The following is a 20474-nucleotide window of genomic DNA, read 5'->3' as shown; positions in this document are numbered from 1 at the left end:
TTTGACTTGGCCAAACCGAACCTGAAACTTTTTCAAAATTTCATACAAAATAAAAGAAACAATTCAATATTTTCAAATTAAAAAAAATAATATTAAAAAAGTATATTATTATAATATTTTTATTTAATTTTTAATTTTTATTTCAATTTATCTCATTTCATCTATAAAAATAAGAAAAATCTAACAGCAAAAGTACAAAATTTAATCACATTTTAATCAAAGAATTAAAAAACAAAAAGTAAAAAAAAAAACCAAAAGGAAAGCTGCCGTCCGAACGCAAATTGGACCGAACAAGAAACCCGCCCTACCCAAACTCAACAGCTCGAAGGGCCACAAGAACCCGAACTCCACAGGCATCATCGCAGCATTTTAGCACAGCATCGTTCTCCGTTCCACCCCCCCAACGGCCCAAACCCCTCCCCTACAGCTTCTTTCAGATTCTCGCTCACACTGTCTTCGCCACCATTTCTCCCTATCTTACACATGGAAACCAAAGCCCTACCACTCTCCCCCCCTTCTCTCTGATCCACCTCCACGCCTCAAACCGACAGTTTTTTGCTTTTGTGCCTCTAGGGTTCGAAATTTTCTCTCCGAAATGTCCCTCCCTGCTATAGCATGTATATACGTCACGGAGGACCTTCTTCGTGAATGGAGGAACGGGAACTTAAGGTTCAGGGCCCCCAACCCCGTCCCTATGCTTCGCTTCCTCTACGAGCTCTGCTGGATCATGGTTCGCCTTCTCTTCCAACTCCTATGCATGTACATATGTGCGAATATAGGTTTTCTTTGGACTTAGTTTTTATTTTTGTGTGCTTGATTGTTAGGTACGAGGTGAATTGCCGTTTCAGAAGTGTAAAGCGGCGTTGGACTCGGTTGAGTTCACGGATAGAGTATCAGGTGAAGAGTTGGGCTCGGGTTTTGCGGATATTGTGACCCAAATGGCTCAAGATGTGAGTTTTGTTTTTTTGGGTTATATACGTAATCTTGTTTGAGTGCTGAGAAGAAGTGTGAATAAGTACGACCATGGATTTTGAAGCTTGTTTTTTAACTGCCGGAGTTTTGAGAGAATGGTAAAACCAATATTGAAGACAGTGTAATACACTTTGAACAGAGCACAACTGTAACTTATTATTCTTAGCGTAACTTGTGTTTTATATAGTTTTAGTTTCTTTGCGTCCTATATAAGTTTTAGCCACTGTATTGTAAAGTTTTGCTTTAAAACCTGATTACTGGACAGTGGTGACCTCTCTTTTTAGATGGGTATATGGTTTCTGCCTTTCCAACAGCAGGTTATCGGTTCTAGCTTTGTTACTTACGAAAAAGAAGTGTTCAATCTTTGTTGGGAGTGTAAGAACGAGTGCATTAATTGTGGTTTTGCATAGAAAATTTCTCGATGATATTTGTAATACCTGAAATAGAGTATAGGAAGATGGTGAATGAGGTCAAATAGCATTAGGGAGGGAGAACTTCTAGTTGTTTACAGTGATTACAAGGGGCTTTAATTGTAACATTGATTATTTGTTTTGAAGTATAAGCCCATATGGATTGAATAATTTTGGAATCTTATAATAAGCTATCAGAGCCAACCTTTAGCTAGAAGTGTGGGACTTGAGCTGTGTCACCTACAACATAATAACTTGATGTGAACATCAAGGATTTAAGGGTGAGATTGTAATACTTTGAATTGAGTATAGGAGGGTGGTGAGTGAGATTTCAAATTTCTTAAGAGAGAGTAGTTCTTGTGGTTTCTAGTGATTCCAAGGGGCTCCAATTTTAACCTTTTTGGAGAATAATCCCGTATATAACATAGGCTTTTCTTTAGGCCGTTACAATATATCACTGTGGAGGCATTCCTGACAAATGTGGGACATGCAATGTTTTGATTTAGAGTTCTTTCAGTTAAAATTGCTTTGGTTTAAACTTTTACATGTTGTATGCCTACGAGATGTGAAGTTTTATTTGTGGCAATCCATAATCTTGGTTGCCATGATCAAAGGTGTTGGTTGTGTATGACATTACTTTGCTTCTTATAAATGCTTGAGGAGAAACATGGGTGGATTTAATATTGCTTTTAAGTTCAACAGTAGAAGGTTTGGCAAGTCAACATTTGCTACTTTGAAATTCAACGGTCTTTGTGGGACTTTCATTATTCCCTGTTTTCAATTATGGGGTATTCAAGCAAGCTTTTATTGCATCAAAATCTTTTGTGTGCTCAGTGGAGCAAGACATTTCAATTCGTCTTATTACTAAAGGCAGCACAGGATCGGACTGCTGTCTCCATGGACAAAATCAATATGGCTTAGTTGTAGGTCACCGTGAAAACATTGTTTCGGGCTCAGAATTTGTTGGAGTTTGTCAAAATCAATCTGGCTTAGTTGTGAGTCACCATGGTCGAAACTTCTGTACTTTGTATGTACATCTCAAATTGCTTATTTCAAATTTTGTTTCTCAAAGCATTTGCACCCAAAGTTTGCCAATGATTCTCATCTGACACCACCGCCTTTAAGTATGCAGTAAAGCATGAGGTTATGGATTCAATTCCTCTGCCATGAGTTGCATTTATTAAAAATATACTGTCAAGTTGTTTGAACTTCTTGATCTATACTGTCAAACTATAGGAAGGGACAATGGGTTAAATGTCATTATCACTTATAAAAAAAATGGGTAAAATGTCATTATCGGTGTATTGTTTAGGAAATGGATGCAACTTATCTAAAAAACCATCAAGGGACTTATCTTTTAGAAAGAGTATCACAAAGTGGGGTTTTCTGTTAAATAAAAATTAAGTTTTGCTGGTTTTATTCTGTTTCAGTGTTGTGGCATTATGATGTTGCCTCCTTTTAACAACGAAGTTATGATATCATTATTTGTAACGATGCTGTATAGCTTGGTTTTATATGCTTTACCAATGACCTGTTATTATATGTATTTGATGCTAGCGTACAAGCTTTTTCCTTACATGCATTTATTCGCTTCATCTGCAGCTTGCGATGCCTGGAGAGTATCGTTCTCGCCTCACAAAATTTGTAAGTATAATTGAAGAAAATGCTGCGTCGTATTGTGAGTCTTACTTGTCGCCTATGTAGAATGGCTGTTTTGAGCCCTGAGAATTATCTTTGCTTTGTGATACTTCCTTGCATGTGTTTACTTATTTCGTTTATTCCATACTAACATGTACAGTATTATTTGGTCCGAATCCATTTTGGTGATTGATGTGTTGTCTGCAAGTTGTTTAATTAGTTAATAAATTTGTGTTCTCTCTCTTTCATGCAAAAGTGGTTGGCCAAGAGCACAGGTTTTTAAAATAATAAGAAAATCTATTGCACTACCTAGTTTGTACTACTCTAATTTTATTGTTATTTTTTTAAGAGAACATTACATCACTTGTGTTAGTTTTAGAAGCAAATATGCCAAATTTTATTACAGAGCATTAGGAGTGCAATTCAAGTACACGGACGAAGGAGAGTATTGAATTAAGCATAAGAAGGAGAACAAGAATTAATATCATCTAGAAAAGAAAAGAAAACGTTTATTGTTGTGGTCTTTTTCTGAATTTTTAGAAAGGTGCATAGAGCTTTAAACTCTAGTGCCATTTTCTCACAATCTTTAATGTCTAGAGCATTTCTTCCAACTACTCCACATGAAGCACAGTACTCGAGACTTGTATGATGTACTTAACTTCCCAGTTTACCTCCCCAACCTGCCAATAACTCCACTGCCGAGTTGCATTACCCTCTCTTTACAAAACCTGTAAGAAAGCAAACAAAAATTATCATTGACTTTGGAGCAGGATAATTCTTTTGTAAGAAACAAAAGGGAAATGTGAACTGTTTTTTACAGGACAAAGCGAGTATTATTGGTATTATTTTTTGGTAAAATGGGCTTCTATTGTAAGAGAATTGTAATGAACTGGAATGGAGCTCTGTTTTGCAAATGGATGCCTATTTCACTGAATTTTTCTCATGATATGATATTGAGTTAAATGGTTACGGTTCAATAACAGTTGTGAAATGCTTTTCTATTTTTTATTTGTATTTTGGTGATGCATGTTAGTGTGATTTATTTGCTTACATTGCGGTATGTACCCATGATGTCTGAATTTGTTAGCTGATGTTGTTACGATATTATTGTTTTCAAGTTATTGTGGATAGCTTGTATGCGTGTGTATATGTATGCCAAAAGTATAATCTACAATGCGCTACTGTTTTTATTACCTATAGAAAGGGAGGGGTTGTATGAATATAATGCATAGAGCAAACTCATATATGCTTTTTTTTTTTTTTTTTTTGATAGGTAAAAGAAATTTTATTGATCCTTGTAAATAGGCAAAGCCCGAGTACACAGGGAGTATACAAGAAAAGCCTAGTTACAAAAACTACGTGCTACGGATAGTAGCATACAAGTCATTAAGTCCTGTTCCATTCCATGCAATAGAGTGGGCCCAAAGTAACAAAGTATGAAAGAAAAAGTCCCTAAAGCTGTCCGGGGAACGCTCCTTATCCTCAAAACAGCGGCCATTTCTTTTGTTCCATGTGCACCACATTAGGCATAAAGGTATCATCTTTCATACAGCAGTGATCTGGCGATTGCTCCTAATCCTTTGCCAACAAGACAATAGGTCTATCACCCTCTTGGGCATGACCCACGCAATGTCAAGCCTTGAGAAGATTGCATCCCATAAAGCCTTAACTACTTCGCAATGAAGGAGAAGATGGTCCGCTGATTCGCTGTTGCGTTTGCACATGTAGCACTAGTCCATTACGTAAAATCCATGCTTTCTTAGTTTGTCGATTGTTAAGATTTTACCATGGGAGGCCACCCAACCCAAAAAAGCGACTTTGAGGGGAACATTGCTCCTCCAAATGCTCTTCCAGGGGAAAGCATTGGAGGAGTGTGTTGACAATGCCTTATGGTATGAGCAGACCGAGAATTTCTTGTTCCCTGTGCCAATCCAAAGTAGTTTGTCCTCCCTTCCTGCCCTTAGCTTCAGCGAGTATAGCACTCTATAGAACTCAATGATGTCCCCCATCTTCCAATCTTGTACAGCTCTAATGAAACTCACAGACCAAGTGATGGAGTCAGAATTAATGCACATATTATTAGCCACTAAAGAACCTTGATCCAACGTGATCCTATAAAGAGAGGGAAAAGCATTTTTCAAGATCATGTCTCCACACCAACGGTCATGCCAAAATTTTGTCTGCGTGCCTCTTCCCACCTCGAACCTGCAGTTGCCAAGAAACTCATCCCAGTCCTTCTGGATATATTTCCAAACTCCCACGCCATAGGCCCCTTTGACTTCATTTGAGCACCAATCTCCCCATGCACTCCCATATTTGATTTCTAAAATGTTTTTCCAAAGAGTGTCTCCCTCAAGATGAAAGCGCCATAACCATTTCCCAAGGAGTGCCTTGTTGAAGGTTCTCAAATTTCGTAGGCCCAAACCGCCACAAGATAATGGGGTGCATACTTTTTCCCATTTGATCAAATGGAACTTCTTTGTATTCTCTAGGCCTCCCCATAGAAAGTCACGAAAGATCTTTTCTAGTCTATTCAAAACCCCTGCAGGCACTGGAAAAAGTGAGAGGAAATACGTTGGAAGATTGTATAGCGTACTCTTAATAGGTGGGATTCTCCTGCCCTTTGACAAGTAGATTCTCTTCCATCCCGCAAGTTTGCTTTCAACTTTCTCCACGATTCCTTCCCACATTACCTTAGAATTATGGGGGGCTCCCAAAGGGAGTCCAAGATACTTCATTGGCAATGATGCGACTTTGCATTCCAAGATGGCAGCCACTTCCCCTAAGTTGTTAACCGAGCCAACGGGAACTACTTTCAACTTGGATAAATTCACCTTGAGACCAGATACAGCTTTGAAGCAAAGAAGAAGTGCTCTGAGGGAGTGGATCTGATCCAGATTTGGATCACAAAAAATCAGCGTATCATCGGTGAAAAGGAGATGAGAAACCACCATGCTTCCACGTGTTGAACCACCCACCGAATAACCCGAGATGAAGCTTGTAACCACTGCCCTGTCCAACATTCTGCTCAGTACGTCCATGACAATGATGAATAAGAGTGGGGATAAAGGGTCCCCTTGTGTCAAACCCCAAGAGCTGTTGAAGAAGCCTTCGGGAGTGCCGTTGATCAAAACAGAAAAATCTGGCAGTTGTAATACAGTGCTTGATCCACCAACACCATCTTGTCCCAAAGCCATACCAACTAAGAATATACAACAAAAAATCCCAGTTCACATGATCAAAATCTTTTTTCATATCCAGTTTACACAAGATACCTGGAGTGCCGGTTCTAACTCTGCTCTCTAGACATTCATTGGCAATGAGGACCAAGTCTAAAATTTGCCTTCCTTTTACAAAGGCATTTTGTGACTTCAAGATGATCTTCCCCATGACTTCGCTCAACCGCTTCGCTAGGACTTTAGAGATGATCTTGTAAACCTCACTTATCAAACTTATAGGGCGAAAATCATTCACTTCCACCGTTCTTGCTCTCTTGGGAATAAGAGCAATGAAGGAGGCATTAAGGCTCTTCTCAAATTTCATAAAAGAGTGAAATTCCAAGAAAACCTTCATGATGTCCTCTTTAACAACTTCCAACAAGTGTGAAAAAAAGCCATCGGAAAGCCATCTGGTCCTGGGGCTTTATCTTTGATCATACCTTTTATCACACCAAACACCTCATTTTCTTCAAAGGGCCTCTCCAACCATGCGGCGGTAGCGTGGTCGATGGAGTCAAAAGCTAGGCTGTCCGTCTTGGGTCTCCAAAGGTATTGCTCTGTCAGAAGCTTCTCAAAGGAGTGGACAACATGGTTCTTAATTTCATCTCGGCCCGATATAACCCTGCCCTCCTCATGGAGTACCTCTATAGTGTTGTTCCTTCTATGTGAGCTTGCGACCCTATGGAAAAACTTTGTGCTTCTATCCCCTTCCTTTAACCAAAGGGCCCGTGATTTTTGCCCCCAAGAGATTTCCTCTATGAGTGTGATTTTTTCCAGCTCAGCAAGTACAACAAGTATTCTGGTCCTGTCCTCAAGAGATAATGTCATATCTACTTCTCTCTCATCTAGTTGTAACTCCGTAAAGAGTTTGTCCCGCTGGTCTTTGATGTGCCCAAAGACTTCCAAATTCCATTTTCTGAGATCGTTCTTTAATGCTTTAAGCTTTCTTGCTAATATGAAACTGGGAGAGCCTGTGAAAAGATAAGAGGCCCACCACGAATGGATTTTTTCAACAAATCCTTCAACCTTTAACCACATGTTCTCGAACTTAAAGTATCTTTGTCCCTCCTGAAGACCTCCACAATCTAGTAATATGGGGAAATGATCTGAGCAAAGCCGAGGAAGCCGCTTTTGACACAAATTGGGAAAGTGATTCTCCCAGGAAGGAGAGACAACAAACCTATCCAATCTCGACCATGCCCTTTCATTTGACCAAGTGAAATCTCCCCCTGCCAAAGGGAGATCCACCAAGTTTAAGTCAAAGAGAAGGGCTGAGAAGTTAGCCAAAGCTGAGCCCAAATTAGAAACCTCCGACCGCTCGCTCGGAAACCGAGTGATGTTGAAATCGCCCCTGATACACCATGGAATATCCCACCAACAACATAGGCCAGCTAACTCATCCCAGAGAAGTTTTCTGCTACTATCATCATTTGGCCCATAAACTCCTGCAAAACCCCAAACAAAGTCATCATCCACATTTGAGAAAGAGCATGCTAATGAAAACTCCCCGACAAAGTCCTCCACGAGATTGACTACTCGCTTATCCCACATTAATATGATACCCCCTAAAGCGCCCTTAGAAACAAGAGTGGTCCATCCTGCATAAGAGCAATTCCACAAGCTTCTTATTGTGTGCCTGTCAATAAATTTTAACTTTGTCTCCTGTAAGCAGATGATATCCGCTTTCCAATCCCGTAATAAGTTCTTCACTTTGAGGCGCTTGTTCGGGTCATTCAAGCCACGAACATTCCAAGAAAGAATCTTGGGCTTCATGGATCGCCAAGATTCACCCTATCCTTGTGCCGTCCCCTGCACGCGCCACCCTCCCGTGCATCATAGTTAATGGATCAAGCAAGTCTCTTGAGTTCCCTATCCTTCTTCATTGCTGATCTAGCAAGTAAAGGTTGGCCTGATTTTATTGTGATGAGAAGAGCTTGCAACTGATCCTCATAGCCCTCGCAAGACATCCCTAAACAATGGCTCATATTCTTAACCTTCTGAAAAATCCAATCTACATGTGGATCAGCCGAAGGTTCTGTTGGTGGCAATGAGCATAAAGGACTTGGCGTATCCCCAGGTACATACAGATCGGTTGCTAGTGTGTTTGCCCCAAATTCCTTGCATACCAACTAGAGATCAGAACTGTATAGTGGCCCTTCATCCGAAGTACTCCCATCCACCGAGGAGTTGTCAGCCACTTCCAACTCAGTTTCCAGGATCCTTGAGAGTGACTTAGAGAAACCCAAAGAGTGTTGAGGAGTATCGGAAGCATCACCCACGTTTGGCCCCAGTGGAAGAGAGAGTTTCATCCCATTAAATCTATTAACGGCAAGGGTGGAAGCTAGAATAGGAGCCGGGTGGTCGCCGGAGACCGTCGGCCCTTTCTGTGACCGTGGGGAAGAAGCGGTGGCCTGAGAACCATTGATGGAGTCCAAACGCGTGGCCTCTATGGGGGAAAAAGGCTCAGTTGACGCCTTTGGGGAGGACGCCGGCAAAACCAAGGTAACCACCTTGTTCGTCGGCTGTTTCTGCGCCGGCAAGGTGGTCGGGGAAGTCGCCGGCAAAGTCTGTACTGGCGGGTCGCTATTAGCTGAGTTATCGGAAAAAGGCTCAGTTGATGCCTTTGGGGAAGATGCCGGTGAAACCGAGTTAACCACCGTGTTTGTCAGCTGTTTCTGCGTCGGCAAGGTGGTCGGGGAAGTTGCCGGCAAAGTCTGTACCGGCGGGTCGCAATTAGCTGACTGGTTGATAACCCGTAAGACCCATGATCCGCCAGTGGATGGCTTCTCCACCCGTGTGTTTTTAGCCCGTGGGTTCGGGCTTAAGTGTTGGATGGGCTGGCCCATGGGGGGGCTCAAAGCCCCATCCATGTTTTCACCAACTTCTGCCCATGGGCTTGTGGGCCGTGGGTCATGAGATTTAAAAGCAGACCGTGCTTTTAACCCAAGTATGTCCCCGCCCTTTGACCCAGTGGAGACCAACGTCCCCTCTTTTGACCCAAGCACGTCCCTTCCCATAACATTAGACTTCGGGAACCTGCATAGATGTAGCAGTGGAAGACGTGATCACCTTGTTCAGTCCCATATCAACCTTTTGCATTAATAAGGAAACTTCTTCTAGTACACCAGAAAGTTGTGCTTTGATAGCCCAAAACACGCCTTCAACCTCTCCCAACTTTTTACCACCGTCAGAAAATGTCCCCACGTCTACAGAGTATAGACCAGAAGCTTCATCCTTCATATCCATGGCAGAACTACACCCTGCCTCAGAACCTACAGCCATGGCGTACGATTTCAAGGCATGTACAGACTTGACATCCCGTCGTTGGACTCTTTCTGGTTGCACCACTGTGTGCTCAGCCGCCTTTTTGAGGTTATAAACGAAGCCCTCCCAACCACTACCCTTTATGCCTTCTGGAATGATTAGAGAACCTCTTCTCCTACCATTGTTAAATTCCTCCAAAAGTAGGTAACTGCCTCTAGAGTTTCTGAGAAGCTGCAGAGTAAGAATTCCATTACCCACCCTCTGTTTTTTGAAGAAATCATTTCTGCACCTAGTTTTGATGGCTTCTCCCACCATTGATACCACCCACAGAGTTGCCGAGCCATTTAAGAGAAGGATCATGGTCAAGCGTCAGTTCCTCTCTGTGATGTGAAAACCATTGACACCAACTTTCGAGAAAATGAAGGTTTTTGATTCCACCGTAAAGCGTCTAAGTTCTTCCATCTTAAAACTAAAACTGGAAAAGGAGAGTCAAAAGTTAATAACTAGCATGAAAAGGATCAACAACTCATACCTCTCGGGTGTCTTCAAACATGGGATTGTCAAATCCGAAGTTAGTTTGTCAACTACAGTGAGGGATACAAAACCAGGTGTAAACTCAGGCTGACCCCATATATGCTTAGAGTTATTATTAAAATCTGTTTCATTTCCGTAGTTTTAATTCGTGAGTCTTTTTGAAGGACTTTGTACCTTGAAGTTATATAAACAATTTGCTTTCTTAGGTTGTTGTCTGACAGAGCTTTACATATTTTGGTTTCCAACTTGCCCCTTTGTAGAAAGATAGTTCTATAGTATTTCTTGGATTCTTGCTACTTTTATGTCCTTTTCACACACATTGTAAAAATGTTGCTTCAAATTTTTTTATTCACTAAATATGCAAGATGTATCATATGCCCTTATGTTTCTTTTATTTTGTTTTCTGTGATTCATATTTTATGTGCTTTGTTCTTATTTTGTTTTCACTTTTTATGTTCTTAGGCAAAATGGTTGGTGGAATCTGAACTGGTACCTTTGAGGCTTTTCCAGGAGCGTTCCGAGGTGTTGATTGTTATTGTTTTTTGAGAAATTACACTTCACAGCTCTGAACTACAACTTCTTTTGCAATGTGCACCCAAAACTACAATCATTGAGACATTAGATCCTCAAACTACCAAGCAATTGCACCGTGAAACCAATTTGTTTTGGTAGCTTTAGGATGAAATGTGTCAATGTAGATAGTTTTGGGTGCATATTACGAAAGGGGTGGTAGTTTGAAGGTGCAAAATGTAATATTAGTTTTTGAGTTTTTGTTGTGATTTGGGTTTTTAGTTTCTTGCTCTTTGAGATATATGATTACTCTACATTTTTGGTAAAGATGTAAATCACTTTATATTTTTAATATATTATAGGAAGAGTTTCTATGGGAGGCTGAAATGATCAAGATAAAAGCTCAGGAGTTGAAGAATAAAGAGGTAAGAAGAGCATGGTTTGTTAGTTGCATACTCTGATATGGTGGAATGTGCAAAATGTTGACCAGTGAATGTTGTGCTGGAGTCTTTTTTTATCTGTGCTGTTGCGCATAATGAAAATGAAAGCTATTGAGAACAATACCATGCGTATCAAGTTCATGCACTGATGAATTTTCAGTTAAGCTAATTTCTATCAATAAATTACATGTCTTTTGTTGATACAGGTCAGAGTAAATACTCGTCTTCTTTATCAGCAAACAAAATTTAACCTTCTTCGAGAAGAAAGTGAGGGCTATGCCAAACTGGTATGCTAACCATTGACTGATTTTGTAAAATCATTTGTGTTGAATTCTCCTAAAAAAAAAAAAAAAAAAAAAAAATTCTTGTCTTCTCCAAATGTTAGAGAATTTTATTGTTAAGTGCATCATGTCATCTATTACATCTTTGATTTATCCTGGTTTGAATTTTTTTTTGGTAAATACTTTGTTCTGATCTTAATGTCTATCGTTTGCCTCTTTTTAATTTTGGATTTATCAATCTTTCGTTGATGTATGCCTCTCTGTTTTTTCTTTTTTTCTTTTTATGTTGGGTGGAGGGCTTTTTAAACTATTCTTCGAGAGATTTGGAGTGATTCAAATTTTAAGCATAGTTTTGATTTTCTTAGCCATATGTGCTTCTGTAGTTAAGTCACATGCAAGCTACTGATATGGGATGCATTAGTTATGATTGCATAGCAGGGGAACAGCTAAGCTAAATTGTCTGGAATCCAATTTTTGCATATTTCTTTTTATTTTTCTTATCTCTTTGGTCGGAGTTTGTAATTAGTTTAGGTTTGGTACTTCTATTCTGGGTGTTCACTATCTTGTGGATTTGTAGGTTACCCTTCTCTGCCGAGACTCTGAAGCTTCAACTCAAAATGTGTCAGCAGCAACAATAGGCATTATCAAGGTTTTTGACCTAATCTTCATTTTTGTTTCTTCCTTGTTATTTTTTGTATCTAACTTTTTCTTATCAATACATACTGCAGTCATTAATTGGACATTTCGATCTCGACCCCAATCGGGCATTTGATATTGTATGTTGCTTCTGTTTAGCTCTGTGTTCTATGCTATCTTCTGGTTGTGCTCCTTTTCTGTGTATGTTAAAGTTGATGGCATAACATTCAATCATGTTTTTGATACTTCTATGTGGTCAGGTTTTGGAGTGTTTTGAACTTCAGCCAGATAACAAGAGCTTTCTGGAACTGATACCAATTTTTCCCAAGGTAATAAAGTCATTTAGGTGGAATTTTGTACTTGCAATAAGTGAATAAACCCTAATTTTACTGATGCTTCTTCGCTGCTTTGCAGTCTCATGCTTCACAGATTCTTGGTTTTAAATTTCAATACTATCAGCGTATGGAAGTAAATGATCCGGTACCGTTTGGGCTATATAAGCTTACAGCCTTGCTGGTGAAAGAAGAGTTTATTGAGCTTGATAGCATGTGAGTAATTTTTGCACACTTTCTGGTCATGTAATTTAGTGAACCTTCCACTTTTGTTGGTTTAAGGTGACCTATGCCATCTATGTCAATTGGGTGTCCTTGATTTTATCTTTTCTTCGGTCTTTGTGGTTAAGGCTAAATTTTGTGGGTCTTAGGGTGGATGGTGCTCATATGAGGTTCATGGACCACATGGGGTGGGGTTATCGAAGTATATAAGAATAGGATGAGGATTCTTCTCTAGATATACTCACTTTGAGGTGGGTGATGGGTCAAGTAAATTCTGGCTTGATTTATGGTGTGGAGATAGATCCTAAAGGAAGCTTTCCCAGAATTATATGGAATTGCACGGATGTAGGAAGCCTCGATAGCAGATCTTGTGGAAGTTTCTATTATTTATTAGTGGAACGTTAGGTTTTTTCAATTAATATTGTTTTACCTATCAAAAAAAAAAACAAAAAAGTTTTTTCAAAGTGGCACAAAATTGGGAAGTTATTGCTTTCACAGAGTTTTATAATCTATTGTACTTCTACTAGAGCGACAGTGAGAAATGTAGATGAGGCCTTTTGGAGCCCTTATGAAAAGGGAAGTTTACAGTCCGTTCATTCTATCGGGCCCTTACAATTCAAAATAGTGATCCATTTCTTAGGAGTATTTGGAAGACCATGGCATCCTTAAAAACAACTTTTCTTTTGTATGGATGGCTTCATTGGGGAAATTCTCACTGTAGACAACCTAAAGAAATGCAAGGTCATTATGATGGACTGGTATTGTATGCGCAAAAAGAACGAGGAGACCGTAGATCTACTACTACATTTTGAGGTAGCCATGACGCTATGGGATGGAGCTGAGCTGGACTGGACTGGTTTCTTTGATAGAGCTGGACTAGCATGGGTTATGCCTAGAATGTTGGTTGACTTCCTAACAAGTTGTTGGGATCCACATGGCTATCCACAAATTGCAGGAGTATGGTGGTGCCTTTGGATGGAAAGGAAGGATAGAAGCTTTGAGGATTGTGAGCGGACAATGGTGGTGCCATTGGTCAATTGCGAGAGATTTTAATGGATTGGACATCCATGATTTTCTTGTATTGGTTGCCAATAGTGCTTAAATGTCTCTCTTGTATACTTTTCGTGTACTTGGGTTATGTCTATTGCTTTCATCAATAGAATTCTTGATTACTGAAAAAAAAAAAATGAGTATCTTTAAATGTGACCTGTGGGGGTTGTGATAAGCCATATCTGAAGATGGGGATATTTTATTATGCTTTTATCTTGCTCATAAAAAAGAAAAAAATTATTTTTCTGCATGTGGGAATCTAAAACAGTACTGCTGCATGATTTTTGTGGTAAAACTGTAGGTGGGGAACCAAAGTTGGCTATGCTGTTGTGAATGATGCTAGATGATGTTTAAAAGTAGAAACTAAAATAAGTTGAAGAACAATTTATGTTATAAGAGAGAAAAAACAAATATGTTTACTCCAAAGGACTACCCATTAAAGATGTATTTTGAGTGAGCTGAAGGCTAATTGGGGCCATGTTAGGTTCCTTCAGCAGCTACTAATATGCTTGGAATGTCGATGGATGAATCACACACGATTAATCTATTCAATTGCTTATCCAACTACTCCAAGAATAAGAAGTTGAAAATTCAAATTTATGAAATATTGTTCATCAGCAGTGTTGCTTTGTTTTATTTAAGGGTAATAACCTCATTGAACAAGAAATCCTTGAGCACAGCCATTGCAGTGATTCGTTACCATATTTCCTTAATTTGAATAATGGAGCATCATCAGTGAGGATGTGTTGAGTTGAAAAATATTTTTCATTGCTGTTAATATATTGTTCTGCTAATCTCTTAACCCATGTCTTATTTTTTCTGATTAGATCTCTCTGTCTGTTCCAGATATGCACATTTACTCCCTAAGGAGGATGAGGCTTTTGAGCATTATAATACTTTTTGTGCCAAGCGACTTGATGAGGTATAATGACAATAGCAACGTATGAATGGGTGTTTCTCCCTGTATCCAATTCTATTATAATAAGTCTTTTTTGTTATGAAATGCTATCTGCTTAATTGTTTAAAATGAGGCTTGGCCTGTTTCATTTCATGTAATGTATTAGTGCTAGCTCTTAGGTTTTGTCTGCTGAATGCCATATTTTCCCTCTTCCTGTCTTTTGTCAGATAACCTTGAGTGTATTTATGACTACATGCTAATTCGCATTCTCTCATCATGTTCATTCTGTTGTGTTGATTATACATGATGTTACTCTAGATTGCATCGTTTGTTTTTTCTGTTCTTGTGGCATAGGCTCTAGAAGCTTCTTCCCTTGATTCGATTATGCTCACACCTTTTGTATACATGGATATTCATCAATTTCTCAGGCTAATAAAATTGGAAAAATAAATCTTGCGGCTACCGGGAAGGATTTAATGGATGATGAGAAACAAGGAGACGTGACAATAGATCTTTTTGCTGCCTTAGACATGGAAACTGAGGCAGTTGCTGAACGATCTCCAGAGCTTGAAAATAATCAAATGTTGGGCTTGCTTACTGGATTCCTTTCTGTGGATGACTGGTAGGTTTGATTTTATTATTTTTTATTTGGAGGTACAAGCATGGAACTTTTATGGTTGGCTTGATTTTTGATTTTGCTTTAGTTTTTGTTTTCTTTTCTCATTCCTTCATTTACCACCACCACCACTGTCATCATCATCATAACCTTAAAGCTTTCTTCCTGTTTCCTTCTTTACATTGATTTTTTTTTTTGATAAGTAAGAGATAAATATTATTGAAATGAATGAGATAGGCATAAGCCATGTACACCGGGAGTATTCATAAGAACACCTAAATACATTCTAATTGCGATGAATTAAAGACAAAAAATCATGAGCGTTGTCCCCATTTAGTACAATAGCAGAAAACCAAAGCAATAAAGTGTGGAGAAAAATATTCTTCAGCTCCTTCCTTGTACGTTCCTTATCATCAAAACAACGCTCATTCCTTTCTAACCAAATACACCACATGATACATAACGGAATCATCTTCCACACCGCAACCACTTGATGACAACCTTGCAGTTTCCTCCAACAACCCAACAAATCCACCACCCTCGAAGGCATCACCCAAGGAACATCAGCCCTTTTAAAGATCTCATCCCACAACCCCCTTGCTACCTCAGCAATAGAAGATGGTCCACAGATTCACCATTCTTTTTGCACATATAACACCAATCTACCACAACACAACCCTTCTTCCTCAAATTGTCCGTAGTCAAGATATTTCCAAGAGCAGCATTCCATACAAAAAAAGCAACTTTAGAGGGCACCTTAGACTTCCATATAATTTTCCAAGGGACCGGAGTATGATCTTGTGTTGTCAAGATTTTGTAATATGCCTTAACTGTGCATTTCTTATTATTAGACCTCCACTTCAATCTATACCCGTGTTGTAGGCATCCCCTTGGAGTATAGTAAGCTGAAAAAATCTGAAACAATAGCTAATTTCCAATCATGAAAATTCCTATTAAAAAGAATATTCCACTGGTGAAAACAATGCGAAAATATTCGCATATCTGCCACTGATGCCTTCCTATTCGCTGCAATACTATAAAGAGCCGGAAACGCCCTTCTTTACATTGATTATTCCATCATCTGGTTTCTTTTTTTTTTTTTTTTAATTTTTAATTTTTTTTTTCACGAAACTTACTGTTGTAAAATCTCAATACTTTAGAATGTGGTGCACAAATTTCTTGGTGTAGTATCAGAGTACAGTTAAATTCTCTTGACTGTAATCCGTTTGGGGATTTTCAGTTTTGGACCTTATATTATGAAGCCTAGCGATAATATTTTGGGAAAAAGAAAAAAAACCGTTGTAGCTTTCCTTGTTGGTATGTTATTAAAGAAGAGTTTCATTACATGAGTTTCTCTCCGTACACTCTCTCTCCCGTGATGGTTAGTTTTATCCAGTTGCTTTAGTTGGGGTAGTTAACGACGGTTCTCACGGCGGTGGTTAGCTAGGATCTGTTTATACGTTATGCAGTGGCGTAAGGAGATAATTATTGATTCAAAATGCTTCTCGCTTGTAAAGGAGGGAGGCAGGGTGGTTATCACAGAAAAAACTTGGAGGATGGTGGCAAAGATAACTCTGGGTACATCAGCGGTGTAGTGGCTGGCAAAGGCCATGGCGGTATGTTCAAAGGAAGAACAAAAGGAATTTTATACATCAAAAAGAGAAGGCAGCAGCAGTTTCATTGCTCAACGGTGTTCAAACACGAGAGGTTGCTATCTAGCAGTGGTAAGAGTATGGAGTTGGTGGGAGGAGAAACTTCATATTCATACCTGAGGAAGAAGGAAATGGGTGGAATAAGATGGGGGAGGCGCTGTGGGATTTTGTGGAAGAAAAGAGAAAAATGCAAACTGAGGACAGTGGAAGAAGGCGATGGTCAAGCAGTGGCCGGTACAATCACAATCTCTGTCCTACAAGGAGGCACTGATGGTGGAGCAACCACAGGAGCAGCGAACTGAAAGTATGGCTTTGGGTCAGGTCCCTGACAGAGAGACGTGCCCGGTACAATGGCAGAGTTGTAGCAGACAGGTAGGTGGCGTGTCTGATGGGGAAACGTTGAATTTGTTGTGGGAAGCGAAAACGCAGATTATAGATCTGCAGAAGAAAATAGAGTTTCTTTTAAACAAGGAGTTGGGGCAGGCCAATAATGGGCCGGATATGGGCCTGGAAGAAAAGGAGCTTAGGGCCACGAGGCCTTTTAATTTGGGCAACAAGGGGCCTGTGGGTAAAGGCCCTATGAGGAAGTCTAATGACCCGGCCTCAGCTTACGGGCCGGTAACTCATAAAACCTGGAGGATCCGTGACCTGATATCCGACCCGTCTACGTCGGCAGCGCAGACCCACGCTCAAGCCGAACAGATAACGACGGCGAATACGATTACGGCAACACAGACATCGCCGGCGAGTAGGGTGGAACTGATTTTGCCGTATCGTGTAGAGGAAAACGAGGAGATCCAGCCTCCGATGGTTCTTTTCCCAGACATTGACGTACAAACAACGCCGATAGGCAATATGGTGGAGGTTTCTCCGCATATGGAGTTACATGGTTCAGTGGGAGAACATCTAGACCTTTTTTCAGAACACGGATCTGAACGGAATAAGGAGACTATGGAGAAAAACGAAAAAAATCAGCTCCCGAGAGCTTTCCCACTTACGGATGGTGGATAGAATTTTTCGGATAGCATGGGGGAGGATTCTATGGATCAAAGTAATGAGATAATAACGGTCCCTGAATCTCAAGAATTAAACCAGCCGATAACCTTAATCAGTGTCCCTGACTCTCAAGAATTAAACCAGGCGATAACCAGAGCAGGTGGAGTGGAGACAGTGAACACAATGGTGGAATGGGAAGGCCATAATCAGTGTGAAGGGCAGGGGGACAAGAATCCGTTCCCTTTAGACTGTCTTTTACCAAATGAATGTGAGATGTCAGATTGGGTATTCAACAAGGTGAAAGATATTCAACAGATAGTGGGCATGGAGTGTGTGGGCTATGAAGAACAGCTTTTGGCTCTTCTCACAGCCATGGAGGTGGGTCACTCGCATTCTAAAAATAAAGGAGCCAAGAAAAAAAAGGGAGCTTAAGAGATTGGATTGGTCATTGAATGAGGGTAGTTCAAGCCGTGATAGGGTCAAAGGGAAGGGTACGTTTGTTTCTTTATGAAGCCAAAAATGGTGTCGTGGAATGTTCGGGGGCTAAATGAGATTAATAAGCGCTCCTGCATAAAAAACTTGTTACGGGAATGGCGGGTGGATATTGTATGTTTACAAGAGACCAAACTGAAACTGGTAACCAGAAAAATAGTGAGAAGTGTATGGCATTGCCCATACGTAGACTGGGTCTATTTGGCTTCGAATGGGGCTTCGGGGGGTATTCTGGTGATGTGGGACAAAAGGGTGATGATGAAGAGGGAGGAGTTCATAGGGGAATTTACGGTGGCCGTTTCTCTTAAGAGGGTGGAAGATAACTTTTTGTGGGCTTTTGCAGGAATTTATGGACCGAATGTTGACAACGTCAGACATCAACTATGGGAAGAAATTGCGGGGGTACACAGCTGGTGGGATCTCCCGTGGTGCATAGGAGGGGATTTTAACATCACAAGGTTTCCCAGTGAAAGATCGGGTGATAGTTGTATACGACCAGCCATGACAGAGTTTTCCGAGTGCATCTTTGAGTTGAACTTGGTGGATTTACCACTTATCGGCGGCCCTTTTACCTGGTCCAGTATTCAGACATGGTCACGGTTGGATAGATTCTTAATATCGCCAATGGGAATGTCAGTATCCAGAGGTTTGTCAGAGAAGATTGCCGCGTATATGCTCAGATCACTTTCCAATTTTACTGGATGGAGGAGGCATTCAAAGTGGGCGTGGTTACTTCAAATTTGAAAACATGTGGCTTAAAAGCGAGGGTTTTGTGGATAGGATAAGGTGTTGGTGGTCCTCGTATCAATTTAATGGTACTCCTTCCCATGTTCTTGCAGGCAAATTAAAGGCTTTAAAGGAAGATTTAAAGCTATGGAATTCCCAATCATTTGGTGATCTAGGGGAGCAAAAGAAAAACATGATGGGAGAATTACAGGTTCTTGAAAGGATCAATGAAGGTCGATCTCTCACCGTAGAGGAAAGATCAAGAAAGGCAGAATTGACATCAGAGCTGGAAAGGGTATTATCTTTTGAAGAGATATCTTGACGACAAAAATTAAGAGCTTTGTGTCTGAAAGAAGGGGATAGAAGTACAAAATTTTTCCATAGAGTGGCAAACTCACATAGGAGGAATAATACCATTGAGATGCTGAATATAAATGGTAGAGAGTGTACTGAGGCCCCTGTGATACGGGGACATGTGCTGAATTTTTTCGAACAACTATTTATAGAAAGAGAGGGATGGAGGCCAAAAGTGGATGGTCTTGTTTTTGATTCCATTGAACCACAGACAGCGGCAAGGTTGGAAAGAGCGTTCGAGGAAGAGGAGATATATGAAGTGATCAGACGTATGGGGAAAGACAAAGCGCCAGGACCAGATGGTTTCTCGATGGGATTCTTCCACACATGTTGGGAGGTGATAAAAGAGGATATGTTGAATGTCTTCCAGGAATTATTCTTGTCTGGGAAATTTCAGAAAAGTCTGAATACATCTTTTATTGCATTAATTCCGAAGAAGACCGGGGCTGTGGAAGTGAAGGATTTTAGGCCCGTTAGCCTCATTAACGGGGTCTATAAAATTATTTCAAAGGTTCTAGCAAACAGGTTGGGAGAGGCCATTGGTAAGATAATCTCAAAGCCACAAAATGCCTTTGTTAGGGGTCGTCAAATTCTGGATTCGGTATTAATAGCCAATGAATGTTTGGATAGTAGACTAAAATCCGGTATGGCAGGGATTATTTGTAAATTAGATATGGAAAAGGCATATGACCATGTAAATTGGGACTTTCTTATCTATCTATTGAGGAGATGTGGATTTGGGGAAAAATGGTGTAGGTGGATTAGATGGTGCATCTCAACAGCAAGATTCTCAATTCTGATTAATGGCAGTCCAGAAGGTTTTTTTAACAGCTCGAGAGGTTTAAGACATGGGGATCCACTATCCCCACTTCTCTTTGTTATTATCATGGAGGCCCTGAGTAGGATGTTAATGGCCTTAGTTACCAATGGTTTGTTGGCTGGTTTTTCTGTCGGTGATCGGGATAGGGGCCTTATCTCGATATCTCATTTACTTTTTGTTGATGATATTTTAATTTTCTGTGAGGCAGAACAAGACCAACTTAGAACTCTGAAAGCGGTATTGTTATGCTTTGAAGCAGCATCAGGCTTGAGAGTAAATTTTGATAAATCAGAATTAGTACCAGTTGGGCATGTTAGTAGATCTCGACAGTTGGCTAACACTTTGGGGTGTAAGGTAGCCACTCTTCCTCTGACATATCTGGGTCTACTGCTGGGGGCAGCTTCAAGTGTCAT

The 20474-nt window shown here is 40.2% G+C and overlaps 1 protein-coding gene across 2 annotated transcripts in view; it reads left to right on the top strand.

The window, feature by feature from the left end:
- Positions 1 to 287: 287 nt before the first annotated feature.
- Positions 288 to 20474, top strand: part of LOC122313563 (THO complex subunit 2) — a 48761-nt gene continuing 28574 nt past the window's right edge. The window contains exons 1-12 of one of the 2 annotated variants that reach the window (XR_006243429.1): positions 288 to 730; positions 825 to 950; positions 2985 to 3026; positions 10499 to 10558; positions 10909 to 10971; positions 11193 to 11273; positions 11845 to 11916; positions 11996 to 12043; positions 12164 to 12232; positions 12318 to 12451; positions 14354 to 14429; positions 14834 to 15027. Coding sequence is in view for 1 of the 2 variants with exons in the window: in XM_043128675.1 (XP_042984609.1) it covers positions 596 to 730; positions 825 to 950; positions 2985 to 3026; positions 10499 to 10558; positions 10909 to 10971; positions 11193 to 11273; positions 11845 to 11916; positions 11996 to 12043; positions 12164 to 12232; positions 12318 to 12451; positions 14354 to 14429; positions 14834 to 15027 (1100 nt within the window). In the remaining variant the exon portion in view is untranslated. The remainder of the gene's footprint in view (positions 731 to 824; positions 951 to 2984; positions 3027 to 10498; positions 10559 to 10908; positions 10972 to 11192; positions 11274 to 11844; positions 11917 to 11995; positions 12044 to 12163; positions 12233 to 12317; positions 12452 to 14353; positions 14430 to 14833; positions 15028 to 20474) is intronic. The other variant, XM_043128675.1, reaches the window with a different exon arrangement.

The sequence above is a fragment of the Carya illinoinensis genome, chromosome 6 (genome assembly GCF_018687715.1).
Source record: "Carya illinoinensis cultivar Pawnee chromosome 6, C.illinoinensisPawnee_v1, whole genome shotgun sequence".
NCBI classification, from domain to species: Eukaryota; Viridiplantae; Streptophyta; class Magnoliopsida; order Fagales; family Juglandaceae; genus Carya; species Carya illinoinensis.
This window is presented reverse-complemented; position numbering and strand designations above follow the sequence as displayed.